General features: G+C 37.0%; 1 protein-coding gene across 2 annotated transcripts in view; it reads right to left on the reverse strand.

Moving 5' to 3' along the window:
- The window catches only part of ANKRD28 (ankyrin repeat domain 28), a 105638-nt gene that overhangs the window by 5489 nt on the left and 85756 nt on the right, over window positions 1–14393 (reverse strand). For both annotated transcript variants that reach the window (XM_052695607.1, XM_052695606.1), the window contains exons 14-26: window positions 12855–12995; window positions 9285–9396; window positions 8623–8649; window positions 7810–7884; window positions 6404–6605; window positions 5220–5307; window positions 4449–4566; window positions 3622–3841; window positions 2410–2497; window positions 2230–2313; window positions 1597–1742; window positions 1338–1420; window positions 461–543 (exon numbers count right to left, since the gene is read on the reverse strand). In XM_052695607.1, the coding sequence (XP_052551567.1) occupies window positions 461–543; window positions 1338–1420; window positions 1597–1742; window positions 2230–2313; window positions 2410–2497; window positions 3622–3841; window positions 4449–4566; window positions 5220–5307; window positions 6404–6605; window positions 7810–7884; window positions 8623–8649; window positions 9285–9396; window positions 12855–12995 (1467 nt within the window). The remainder of the gene's footprint in view (window positions 1–460; window positions 544–1337; window positions 1421–1596; window positions 1743–2229; window positions 2314–2409; window positions 2498–3621; window positions 3842–4448; window positions 4567–5219; window positions 5308–6403; window positions 6606–7809; window positions 7885–8622; window positions 8650–9284; window positions 9397–12854; window positions 12996–14393) is intronic.

Raw genomic sequence — 14393 nt, forward strand, 5'->3', positions numbered from 1 at the left:
TGCCATCTCAGTAATAGATAAATTTACCAACAGAAAGCATGCTGAATAATACAAGCACACTTAGCTAGGTTTTGATGGCTAGCTATGGAAAAAAAAAAAGTAATTTGCCTCCAATGAATTTAAAAAAACCTGAATTTTAAGTGAAAAATTACTCAGTTTGTAAAACAAATACACTGGTGTGCAGATAATCTCAATGGATTGCAGTAATCTCACACAGGATTCCATGAATCACAATACATTAAGATTTATTTCTTATCCTTTTCACTCAGCTAAAACTAGAAGTCCAGGTTTGGACAATATACCTACTCACTTCAGGTTGGTCCAACTCCTGGTATTCAGCAATTCAAACAGAATTCAACCAATTTAGAAAAAAAATTGCAAAAATATTTCTCTTTATAAGAAAGTCTTAGCAAAACACCCCAAAAAGTGATCTGAAAAAAACCACTCCGTGGATACGTACGTTTGCAAGGCTGCGTTGGTGGCATTGATGAGGTTTCTGTCCGTAATCTTCTCCAGTATTAACAAGGCACTAGTTTCATGACCCTTAATACAGAATAAACATTTGTCACATAGCAAACAACCTTCAAAAAAAGCTTTGAATGCCTTTCCAAAGTAGTAAGTTCTTATCACAGAAACACAGAATGGCCTGGGTTGAAAAGGACCTCAAAGATCATGTAGTTTCAACCCCCTGCTATGTGCAAGGTCACCAACCAGCAGACCAGGCTGCCCAAAGCCACATCCAGCCTGGCCTTGAATGCCTCCAGGGATGGGGCATCCACAGCCTCCTTGGGCAACCTGTTACAGTGTGCCACCACCCTCTGTGTGATAAACTTCCTCCCAGTATCTAACCTAAATTTCCCCTGTCTCAGTTTAAAACCATTCCCCCTTGTCCTATCACTATCTACCCTCATAAACAGCCATTCCCCCTCCTGTTTTTATGCTTCTTTCAAGTATTGGAAGGCCTCAATGAGGTCTCCCCAGAGCCTTCTCTTCTCCAAGCTAAACAAGCCCTGTTCCCTCAGCCTTTTCTCACAAGAGAGGTGCTCCAGCCCTCTGATCATCTTAGTGGCCCTCCTCTGGACCCGCTCCAAGAGCTCTGCATCTTTCTTGCACTGAGGGCCCCAGCCCTGGGCACAGTGCTGCAGATGGGGCCTCACAAGAGCCAAGTAGAGGGGGACGATCACCTCCCTCTCCCTGCTGGCCACCCCTTTTTGAATGCAGGTTGGCCTTCTGGGCTGCAAGGGCACTGCTGGGCTGCAGGCAAACACTTATTTGTAAACAATGTTTGGTAACACAAAGTACCAACGAGTACCAGTGAGGTCAGACTATGCACGCACCTTGCTGCAAGCCAAATGGAGTGCTGTGTTCTTACAACTATCTTGCAAAGTCAGATCAGCCTTAGCACTGCTAACCAGCACCTCTGCAAGAAATAAAGGTTTGTATTAAGTAAAAGCACAGTCTGTAAAGTTTTAATAGTTTACATTTGTGCAAAATGAATATCATATTTTAACAAAATATATCCACAATAATCAACTGATAAGGCAACTTCATCTGTGGTAAGATCAACACACTGAACAGGAGAAATAGATACTTTACCAACAGTATTTGTCTGCCCATTTTCTGCAGCCATCATTAAAGGTGTTTTCCCAGAAGCATCTACAGCATTTACTTGAGCATTGTGACTGAGTAGAAGCTGCAGACACTCAACATGATCTGTAAAAGCTGCTGCATGAAGAGGGGTCCTGAAACAGATCACATGGTGACGCTCAGCTGTGCTTTTTACAGACACACTGACTGTCATCAGACCTGACTGTAGGTGCAGAGACTGGGCAGTCACTTCCACTGATCAGATGGGATCAGGAACGTTAAGAGCTGTGACTGGTGCCTTCAAGAAATCACCTTCAAGTTTCAAATACATAACTCTTATCTGTGTAGTGCACAGTACAGAAAGAACTTGATTCAGACAGGAAAAGTACACATAAAATAATACTCATGAAGTGATGCAATTTTAACCCTGCCTATGCAACAAAAAGCCCATTCAGGTTTACTGAATCAGAACTAGATTAAAAAAATTTTTTTTTTACTCAGAATTTAAAACAATCTTTAAAGAATAAATAAGGGGGAAGTAGGAAATAATCTGAGTAGCCATTAAAAAACACAAACAACAGAATTTAGCAGAGTGAATGCAACCACTACATACATTGTCCCACCATGCAGATGCACTCTTACCTTCCCTTTGAATCTGTTGAATTTACAATACCAGCACCTAATGTATCAATTAACATTTCTGCAGCACCTTCATTGTCATTTATCCTATAAAGAATTAAACAAGCTGTTATTTACAGAATGATAAATCTTTTGTTAAATACCATGATTAAGTCTACGAAGAATAATTTTGCTTTTCCTTACACAGCACAATGCAATGGACTGAAAGAATTTCCTTCCATTTTCTGAAAAACTTCTTGTTCCAGGAGAAGTTCTACACAACTGTCGTGACCTGAAGTAAACGTAGAGATAGTTTAAAAAGAAATTAAAAAAAAGGAAAAGAACTACTTCTGATTTAGAAAATATATTTATCTAAATTAGATTGAGCAATATTTTAAGTTTTAAAGTAGTTTTGAAGTATTAGTAACATCTATCTCAGTATTAACAATTACATGCATTTAACTGTCAACCCATTTGATGGAAGAGAAGCTTTGTATTAAAAAGAATATGTGCTTGCTAGGAGAAACAAAGTATACAAGAGTGTGAAAACCTTTGTATTTCTGTAACTGATGAACTCCACTTTTTCCAAGACTAAGAGAAAAAAAAATGAGCAATGGGACATTTTATCTGTAACAGTCAAACAGAAGCATCTGGGTACGTCTTTACACCTGGAAACCATTTCAACTACAATTCAGTAGTTTGCTTTGCTTTGTGAAGTTATGAAGATGCTTCCTATTTAAGGAACCCAAAGCTATTTATACATAAACTTCATTTTGTCACTTGTCTTCGCTAATTACAGTTAATACAAAATCCAGTTTGGATGTACATGACTGACTGCAGAATAAAATAAAACGTAAACATTTGTATTAGTCAAAATGAAAGCTGTCCAGAAATGGCTAGCACCTCCCCAGGTACATTACCAGAAGTGTCTGTTCTTAATTAAACTGTTCTTAATTAAATGATTTCCAGGTCCTGACGCAAACATAACACAAACATAACACTGCATCCAGCAACGTTAACGCACTGTTTTGTTCCTCAGCTTTTCCCTCTATTGACTCCCTCTGCAGTTACATCTACATTCTGACATTTAACTTCAGATTTCAGATATGAGATACATGATTTTAAGCAATACAGCGTCGACACTCAATTCATGGAAAAGGGAGATTTACAAGTATGTGAAGATTACTGTCCTGGAAGTAATAAAAACAAACATGACATAACAGCCCTGCACATTTTCACCCAGAAAATGCCCAACATTATAGAAAAAATCTTTTCTTTTTGGCTCATTTAATTCTCAATTTTTATTTCACTGTCGAATACTTGAGATTCAGAATGCTTTGATTGTATAGGAAATCCTTTGTGAGACACTATGCCTACAGAGAGATACATTCCCCCCCAGCATGCTTTCACGTTTACCATTGTAACAGGCCCAGTGCAGCGATGTATAGCCATGATTGTCTGCTACTGCAGGTATTGCATCCACAGATGTAGCTGACTGCAAGAGAGCTCCTAGAACACCTATATGTCCACACGCAGCTGACAAATGTATAGGGGTTCGCCCCCTACAGTCTCTCAATAAGGACTTAGCACCATGTTGAAGTAGTGCTTCCACACATTCCTCATGCCCAGTAACTGCCTGAGAGAAAGGAATGAAAGAACAAGTTTGCAAATGTTCATGTAGAGTGTCAAGCTGTATAACTGAACTAAGCAAACTGCAGGGAATGTCTTAAATTTTTAAGTAATAATAAAATAAACATAGTTACTGTTTTTAACATTTGGAAACAGCCACTCTGTTGGAAAAGCAGCAATGTACTTTTATATTCAGGAGAGGATAATTTATTGGAGTTATACTGAATGAACTACTCATCCCTAGGGCTAGGTCAGTTATCTGTCAAAGATTTAAAAACAACAACAACAAAACAGAAAACCCAAACCTATTTGGCACATACAACAATGTTCTTCCATCCATTAACACGTCCCCCACCCCATGACAAAAAGTCACACTTCAGGTCTTCTGCAGCCAACAGCTTATAGCAACATTATGAGATTCAGGAAATCCAACAGAATTCTGAGGTTATGTAGCAAACAAGCAAAAGCTAGCCTTGAAAACAACTAAAAAGACAATTTAAAGCTAAGAATGGCATTATAAAATAATAAGAAATTAATTAGTGCTACAAACTAAGCCTGTATTTTAACTCAGTGCGTACAATACTGGAAAAGACAGAAAGGAAATATTCTCTTACCCCTCTGTGTAATGCTGTCCTTCCCCACTTATCTTTGGCATCTACGTTTGCTCCCTTGTTGAGAAGTGAATAAACACAGTCTGTGTGCCCATTGAGAACAGACAACATCAAAGGAGTCCTACACAGAGAGAGAAATTAAAGCATAATTTACATGGAAATGTAACAGACCAGTGCTCAGCTGAAATATAAAAAAGCTGTACACACACACACACACACACACACAGTGGCTGAGGTTGGCAGAGACCTCTGGGTCCACCTGGTCCAGCTCCTCCTCCAGCAGGAACACCCAGATCAGGCTACCCAAGCTCCTGTGCAGGTGGTTTTTGAAGATGCTCACCAAGGAGGCTACATAACCTTTCTGGGCAGACTGTGTTCTGCCACCCTCACAGCAAAGAAAAGCATTCTGATGTTCAGACAGAACTTCCCATGTTTCAGTTTGTGCCTCATCCTGGCGCTGGGCACTAGCAAAGAACACTGCAAATTTAGATTATCCATAGCACTACCTTTATTCCAAGAATGCCAGGAGATTCAAGAAAATCAGTTAATTTCCACTGATTCAGAATTCCTGATTAAAGTATTCCCAATTGAACAAGACATTTTTCACTGCCAAAGCTGTTTATTGTAAAACATGCACTCCTTTGTCTTTGTTCAAATAGCATCTCATTTGAAAGCAACAAAATAAAAATCACCGATGTAAAATCGTATTTATTTTTGCCCTTTTATAAAATGATGCAATTTGTGAATATTAGATTGTGTATTTTGAAAACTTACTGTCCATTTCCATCTTGAATGTCCACTGCATTCTGTGGTTCTGCATTTCCTATCAATAGTCGCAAACATTCAGAGTGACCGTTTGTAGCTGTAAAACATCAAAATACCAGTTTTACAAGAATTGTCTTCAAGTATGCAGCAGAAAGACAACAGTAACTTGCCCATGCTAACACCCCATAGTTTGAGAAGCCAGTGTACAGCTTTATCACTGATATAATTGATTTTCATATATTAATAGATAGGAAGAAAAAATATGAGCACTCAATGATTTCAGATATGAGGTATTCTCAATTATATAGTATTGCACAGAATCAATTGCAACTGTCAATTCCCAGCAGGAATTTATTTTTGACATACAAATTGGGTTGCACACATCAGCTGTAAGAGTATATGCTTATACACTGTCCACAAAAAGGAATAACTAAATATAATATCACATCTTATACCTGTGCCTTAAAACAAGCAAACACATACACAGTCATACACAGAATTTGTCAGCAAGTGTAGCCATGTAATTTATAACAGTAATGCCAATTCAAATAAGCCTATTTTCAAAGACAGGAAAAAAAAAAAAAAAAAGAGAATAAGGATGACTGCCATATTTTGAGTTTATAGATGTTTTTCTGAAGTCAGTAAGAAAACATCGTGAAGGTTTGCTATCATTTGAAAACATGCAGTAAGGAGTGATTCAAAAACATGGAAGAAACAGAACACAGTTTTCTAGTCTCTTCTCAAACTGATAGCAGTATTTTGCAGCCAGGACAGGCAACACAAATCACGCATCTAAATTTGGGCTGTGTGAAAGATGAGGAGAGAAACAAGAACATACTGCTGACACCTCTCAGTGCAATTAGTCTTGCTAGCTGAATGGACAAGGTTGGAACTGAAAGGTCTCACGCCCTTTTCGACCCAAAACATTGCATGCACCCTTTTAGAGTAGCATGGAATGGTAATTCACAAGCTAAAATGATTTATGCGCTTAATACAGGTTTCCACTGTAAATGCTTTGTTACCTTTATATAATCTATACCTACAAGTATATAAAAATCTAGAAGTCTTAACAGTAACCCAAAAGCGATCACTCGTTCCTTAACACCATCTCTTAGAACGCAAAGAGACTTCCAAAGATGAAGGAAGATCCATTTCAAAAGCCAAAATGTTAGAGTGTGTCAGTTAGCACAAACCTGCTGCATGTATTGGGGTTCTCTTTACAACATAATCTTTCACCAAGATTGATGCTCCCTGATTAATGAGCACATCTACACATTCGACGTGTCCCTTGAAGGCAGCAAGATCCAGTGGTGTCCTTCCATTGTTATTCCTCACATCAAGGTCCAGCAGCGACTGTACCAGCACTTCCAGAGCTTGATGGTGGCCGTGGTAGGCCTAAGAGAATGAGAAAATTCATCAGTTTTCCCACGACTACATAAACAAAACAGTGAAGACATTTTTATTTTTACATTTGGAGGAACTCCTGACACAGCATACAGATCATTACAAAGTATTTACAATTAATTTTGAAAACTCTCTCAGCAGGAAGGTTGGTGCTTTTTCATTTTGTTCTTCAAATAAGCAACAAAGCATTTTCATAAAATCTTCCCTGCCTCCAATTTGTAAAACCATCGGTGTTCTGAATGCTGCTTGTTACATTCCTTATACTGAAGTTACATAATCCTCAGACTATTTCAAGGGAAGAACACACGCAAGCACATTTAACTCCTATGAGGTTTTAAATAAAACATTTTAGAAAAAAAGGTGTAAAGTTCTGTAGGTAAAAAATACAGTACAATTAGCTACCATAATTGGTAAAAAGAGAAGGGCCTTAGAAAACGAAACAGAAAAAGATGAGAATAGATACACAAAGATAAAACAGAAAATGTAGTTAAGCATCAAGACAAAGCATCCAAATAAGTAATGAAAATAAACAACTTCAACTATGGCTTTATAGCTTCCATAGTAAACTCTGAATTTCTTCTCGTAGACATAGGAGCTCTATTTCCAGAAGAAATTTCCAGGAACAGTCTCTTTAGCAGCTTTCTTTTCCCAGTATGAGATTACTTTTCCCTTAGCCATATATATAGCAATATATGTACTACGTGAGACCCAGGCTATTTTCAGAAAGTACATTGAGGTTTTTCCACTGCTGGAAGTCCAGTGAAAAGAACAAAGTTACACACTGAGCTGTTCTTCAGTTCCCAACTTCTTGACAGTTTCAACAGGTTCGCTCTTCTACTGTTTTTGCAGTTTTGCACAGGTATGAAAGATAAACATTTCTCATAATAAATGATGATGGTAAAAAAAATCATTATTTGTAGAATAAGTTTTTACAAAAGTTTAATTAATATAATTCATAAAATAAAACTTAATCATATGAATCAAAGCGAAGGCAGTTCCACAAAGTAAATTTCAAGTGAAAAGCAAAAATCATCCTATATTCAGGGTGATCATGCATTGTGTTTTCAGGTTTAATTTATTTTATTGGCATAATTAAAAACAAACAACACCAAACCCAAAACCGGAATGAATCAAGACTATGCCAACAACTCTTGCAATTAGAGGAGGACCCATCACAGACTACTGAAATACTTACAGCTAAATGCAGTGGACTTATAGGTGCTCTGTTGTCTGAATCGTTCAGCATGTCAGTACCTGATGTTTCCATTAGCTTAACAGAGAAAGTCTGAGTGAGTACAGAACTCATCACCTTTAAAAACATTCAGCAGTAACTGCTAGCTTCCAGTACACACAGATTAAAAAATAAGACACAATATTAGGGAAAAAAAAAAATAAAAGACTACCATTTCCTTAACAATTCCAGATTTGTTCCAACTTTCTAATGGCTTTGAACTGCAATTACTGCAACCCCTCCCCCATACTCATCTCCTAAAGTTGCTTAATTTTGCCCAATAATGCAATAATCAAATCAGAAATTAGTGTAAAATTAAGACTTCCCAAAGCAATTGTATGAAATAAATAGATGACATTCACACAGAAGGAATTTCAGGACTGGTGAGAAGAACAATTGCAGGGAAGAAAACACACATATATTTCTATTTGACACTTTCAAGTGTTTTTCAAGTTTTACTCCTGGGTCTTTTTCATGACTGTGTTTAGCTTTTTATGGTAGAAGACTCAAACACAGTGTTTGTGAACACCCAATACATTCAGATCACTGCATTTTCACAATCACAATGTTAGAGCAGTCATACATAAGTTTAAGTCAGCTCATGGCTTAAAAATATTTTTGTATTTTACAATGCTGAACTGCAATTAAGTCTTCACTGCAACTGAAATTAAACAATACATCCAGGCACTGCAGAAATGTTTAACTGCAGCATTTTTTAAATGACACGTTTCCTTTTGCTGCCTCGTACTTTAAAAGTGAGAAATCACACACACTTACAACATCTAGAGGCGTTTCACTTGCAATCTGCAATTAAAAACATTCAGAATTTTTATTTTAATACATTTGAATATAAAAGTACAATCTGCATAAAAATATTACGTTGCACAACACAGAGCAGGTAAAATTCTCTCATGTCAAGTAAGATGCATGTTTTTGCCAAAGGATACATTAGAAATGAACTGGAGGCCCTACTATCTAAAATTCAATTGTAAGGCTGTTAATTTACTGTGGAAACTAATTTAAGGCACCCTTACTGGACAGGTTTTCCCTATAATTAAATCTACTTGTTCAGATGAAATCTGCAAAATTTCTTAACACTCCTCAGGAGGATATGTGTGGGTATTTTACTTCAGCCATAAAGAAAAAAAATAACAGTATATTCTAAATTTAAAAAAAAAGCAATGGAAAACCAATATCACATATCCTCATCCAGTCTTACCTTATCTCCAAATATGCAATCTTTTTACACCAGTTTCTCCCACCTTAGCTTTCCATCTTGCCTCTATTTTAAGAGTAGCAAGTGTTTAAAGATTTATTCTCACTGGAGCTGAAAACCATTAACAACCTAAGCTGATGTGAAGAATGAAGGTGGAGGAACGCCCTGCCTTTGCTCTGTGAGGACAGTGTTACATCCTTCACCTGTAATGAAGTTTTCTTACCAATTCAAGACATAAGCGATGGCCGTAAGCAGCAGAATAATGAACTGCATTGTATCCTTGCTTGTCTCGGATCCCTGGATTGGCATCATTTCTTAGCAAGTATTCCAGGCACCTGTTTAAATTGAAATATAGAACCATGTCTCTAAACGTTGAATTTCAAGTTCATAGTAAGTGATAAATCATTCCAATCCAACTGGAAAACAGAACGTAACAAAGAAGACTAGCAATTTAGCACACCATTTTGGCTGGGACTAAAAACACCTCACTGAGTGCACTGAGTGCTAAGGCCAATCACAAAGCTTCCAGAATCTGAAAGAATCCTTCTCTGCGTACACCCAGAACCTTCTGAACCACGACTTGGCTACAGCTAATATCCCATGGCTATTTTTCTCTTAGATAACACAGCTGCTGATACTTTCATTAATATAAATGATTACTATTTTTGCATTTTATACAATATAGCAGTACGTTTTTCTGCACCTAATATGGAAGGAAAAGAACAAACAGCTGAGTTCTTCAGAATCATGTTCAGTAGTTGTCACACTGACTCTATTCCATTACCAGACATTAATTATTGATTTATATATATACACACTCTAAACACAGTTGATGACATACTCATATCCTACCAATCATTCCTCTTGTAACCTGAGGTTGTAAGGCAGAATGCAATCAGCAGTTTCAAGCACTGACACTCAAGCCAGGAGGATGAGAAATGGGATAATGATGTCAGCTCTCTCTCTCTTAAAGAACTAGTACTAGTTTTTATTAAGAAAGATTTCATACACAAACACTACACCATTCTCATGCATTTGTAATTTCATACTGCTCACCACTTAACCAAAATTTTGCAAGCAACAAGGAACATCCATGGCCTTATCTATCTAAATTTTACTTTTGTACTTTGTGAATTTGACTTTTTGCAGAAAACTCAACATGCTCTGCAAGAAGTGAAATCCTTTGAAGTTGCCAAGTAGCATTCTAACAAATAAAAAATCAAATCAATTGTTTTACTGTTTCTTTTTCACCCAGAAAGATTAACTTTGCATCTTTTGAATACTTGAGTGTCTTCAATAGGCCTCTCAAAAAGGAGATAAATCAAAATTTCTGAATGCACAAATAAATGTAGCTTATTTCCCATTCATTTAGTGTGCACTATTAAATAATTCTAATATATGTAGCAAGATCATGTTTTTTTCCCCTAACATGCTGCTTAGCTCGCTTTAATCTGTGAGCATCTTTCTCTAATATTGCCAAAGTACAGCTTACTGGGTGTACATTCCAGATCCGAATCATTTGCAGACAGAAACAAACAGGAAAATAATTTTCAACAAAAACATCCCTTCTCAAAATTCGGTCTTGAAAGAATCTGAACAAAACCCATAAAAACACACTGAAATACACATGGAATTTCTATATACTTGTAGATCGTTTCCTGACATTTTTCCCAGGCTTTGTATTCCAAATCAGCAATTGCTTTTAGCTTAATTTCTATTTTGAATATGAGCTGAGCAGCACTGGCTTTCCAGCTGTTACAAATCATCTTGCTGCATCAACATTAAAAGCTGCTCCCTTGGGCCGTCCCGCTCTGTAGTCCGACTTGCAGAGAGCCAACTATTAATCAGAACAATAAAGCTTTTGAGATATCTCCTAAAGCTCAGCAATATTGCCACCATAATTTGCAACTGTCCCTTCTATAAGGGTTTCCTTCTAGAAGGAAAAAATGATGCTATTTGAAGAACTACTACAGTTTGGAAGTTTTCTCAGCAACTGTGAAGCTGAAATTAACCTTAGCTCAACATGTGGAAGAGGCCGGTTTAGCGACAGGTATCAGTGTATTAGTTTAAAGACCAATATATAGTTTAGGAAAAGGAATCAATGAGTTCTAGTTCTAATACTTTACAGCTTAGCTGTGCTTGGCATGTGAACAACCTTGCTGTTCTTAACTATCCTGCTACACAGGAGCACTGGAGTCACAACAGACTACTTTTATCTTTGCATGTACCAGGTGCAAGGACTTCTTCCCCACATTTCACATATATTGCTTTGGGATTCAGTGCACTAAGACAGCAAAAGTTGCTCATTATGGTGTAACATGCAATGGAAATTTGCCCAGCTGGGGAAGAACAGTCAAAGGACAGCCAAAAGTCACTGTGATGAAGCTGATGGTGGAAAAACGAGGAGAAAGTAAGTGCTCTAAAACCACCAGAGGCCGCTATCACGTGTGTCCAGAGGGACATTAACATATATTAATGAATTTTTGGGAAAGAATGAATATGTATGCCAGTGTATTAACTGTTTAAATGTAGAACCTGAATTCTGAGAAAGCAGGTTTGATTTGACAAGTCACCTGGTATGTGACTTGAGGAATAAAGGAATGCTGTTTTCTCATGCCACTCTGGAGTCAGAAAGTTTTCTTCCCAGATTTCAGATGACACATGTAAGAGTGCAGTTAAAGAAGTACTATCTCAACAAATTCCATTTGCATTTCAATGCATTTGTATGAACTGTCAGACAATTTTCTTTTGAAATTTGTCTTTATGTAGAAGAGGCATTTACTTGAGAAACATGAGTTACATGGCCATGAAAATATTCCTTATTTATCCTTCAGTGTCCCATCAAATTACAAGCTTCATTCCAAAGGCTACTCCATCTTTTAAAAACTGCTGTACTCAAACAAGATGATACAGCATCAAAAAGCATCACTTTCCAGGAAGGTGCCTCTACATGCCTTTGAAATGGGATGCTGCACACCAGTCTGTTTGGACCTCCGTGTGAATGTGCACACACAGAAGAGACTCTCCTCTTAAGCCTGTTACAATCACTACAACTGACACTCAATGAACCTTATAATTTTGTGCTATCTGCATAGGCTTCACGTGTATGCACTCACATTATTCCAACTTACGTACGTACAATCATTAGTTACAAAACTAACACACACAAAATGCACTTATGGATTTATAAAGGCCTTTGGATGCACTTTGTTAACACAAGTTTAACTACTTCACAAAAATTTATACCAAGACAGTTCTAATGCTGAACATGAATAGCTTAATCAAATCCCAAATGGACAAAGTGGTCTCATAGTTAAAAGTCTAGATCATCTTTATCCTGGTATAGGCCTACTGTTATTCACAGATTAGTCTGACAAAGTATTTCTGACTAACTACGCAGATTTGGGGGCAAAGCGAAGAACCCTCCACAAAACACCCCATCACCATTCATTGAAGTTTGATCTTGAAGTAAAATGACCCTACTGGTTACAGCCATCAGAAAGTTACATAGCTTCCCCCCCCCCAGACAACATTTACTCAACCACTACTACACAGCAGCTGGGATCAAAACCTCTGCTCGCCATCAGGACACCCGCTCTACAGCATGTAATAAAAAAATTACAACACATTCATTTATCTCAGAAATCTTTTCCATACAATGAACAAGTCGCTGCCAGTTTTAACCTTTAAAAAAATATAAAAGATGCGTTCAGCAAAGGGAGGATGCACCCAAAAGTCCCAGCTCAGATGTTTCTAAAGATAATTTCTGCAGGACAAAGCGTGCCACACTTACTTTCCATCTGTGTCTGACGCGGCTGCATAGTGCAGAGGTGTACAACCCCTCTCATCAAGGTCGTTCACACTAGCTCCAGATCCCACAAGGGCAAACAGGCACTGATAATTACAATTGGCAGCAGCATAATGGAGTGGAGTTCTTTAGTACACATTTGAATAAAAAGTACAAAGGTAAATAACAGCAAAATAATACTAGAGAGACAGAAAATGCAAACGAAAATGAAACTTAAATCCTCCTTTCCCTTTTTAGCAAATATTTGTGGTGAACACAATGTTAAGAATTATCTTTGAGGGGCCATTTAATAACACAGGCTATCTAGGGGACATATTTGTCAGCCAGCACATACACATACTGTGGCATGAAGTTCTATATGAATTTTCTTGTTTAAACATACAGAGAAAAATAGTTTACATTAGATATCTTAGTTAATTTAGTTAAATAGGTAATTTCAAGTTACATGAAAAATATGGACAAATTCAAGAATTGCCCAGCAACTAAACAAGGTCAAAATACAACAGTTAGTTGTCAATATTTTCCTCAAAAAGTTCATATTTTTAGCTAATAGAGGCATGCAGTATTTTTAACTGTGATGACGTATCAGAGGTATTGTTAAAGAAAAATCTTGAAAATATACATCATTTCCTTGTAACAAAATCATGACATACTGAAATACTGATATTGATAAATCATGTCAAGGGAAACTTATACTACCTTCAATTCTCAAAATAGCAGTTTAGCACCACAGTGATAAAGAATGTCAGTTTCTATTTATAAAAACTGATTGCTTCTACAAATTTCTCCATTTTGAGGGTAGGAGGCACTTAAAAATGTTCTACTTTCCTCCTTCACAATTATTTTTTCCAATTTTCTTAATTTTTAACTGCTTTAATAGTTTTCATCCTTGAAAATAACTGTTTTGTGTAACATTCAAGTTAAAACAAAGCTGTCAATGAGAAGAGTTGTGACAAACAATTGTTGCTTTCTCAGAAAAGAAGTCAAAGCTAAACAACTCCATATCCTTAACATTTCCCTCATGCACTACTGCCACTCACATCTCAGGAAATGTGATTTTCCAGGATGTGAATGGCAGGAGTAGTGCATGAGTAATGCAATGATTTCAGGATGGGACGTCAGATTTCGCACAAGTAGCGATCGTGCAATGCAAACTTAAATAATTCTACACCAAAAATAGAAATTCATGTGGTCAGAACTTGTTTGGAACGACAAATGAGGAAAGGAACAGTAACAGATGGGTATACTGAGAGGTATATGAGGAAGTTGTTATAAAGCCTTGGACTCTGAACTAAAGAAAAAGCCTTCAGAAATAGTAACAAACATACAGACTGCCGTACTATTTGGAAAACATTGCTAATGTCCTTGAATGAGTGAAATATAAACTCATTACATCCATGTTCTGAGCAGTGAAGGCTTGTAGCATTGCACTCTTTAAAAACAAGACTGAGCACCTACCTAAAAAAAATATGTATCTATATATATATCTGTAGCTCTCTATAATATACATGCTGAAGAAAACTT

This window comes from Tympanuchus pallidicinctus, unplaced genomic scaffold, assembly GCF_026119805.1.
Source record: "Tympanuchus pallidicinctus isolate F22 unplaced genomic scaffold, pur_lepc_1.0 scaffold3, whole genome shotgun sequence".
Taxonomy (NCBI): domain Eukaryota; kingdom Metazoa; phylum Chordata; class Aves; order Galliformes; family Phasianidae; genus Tympanuchus; species Tympanuchus pallidicinctus.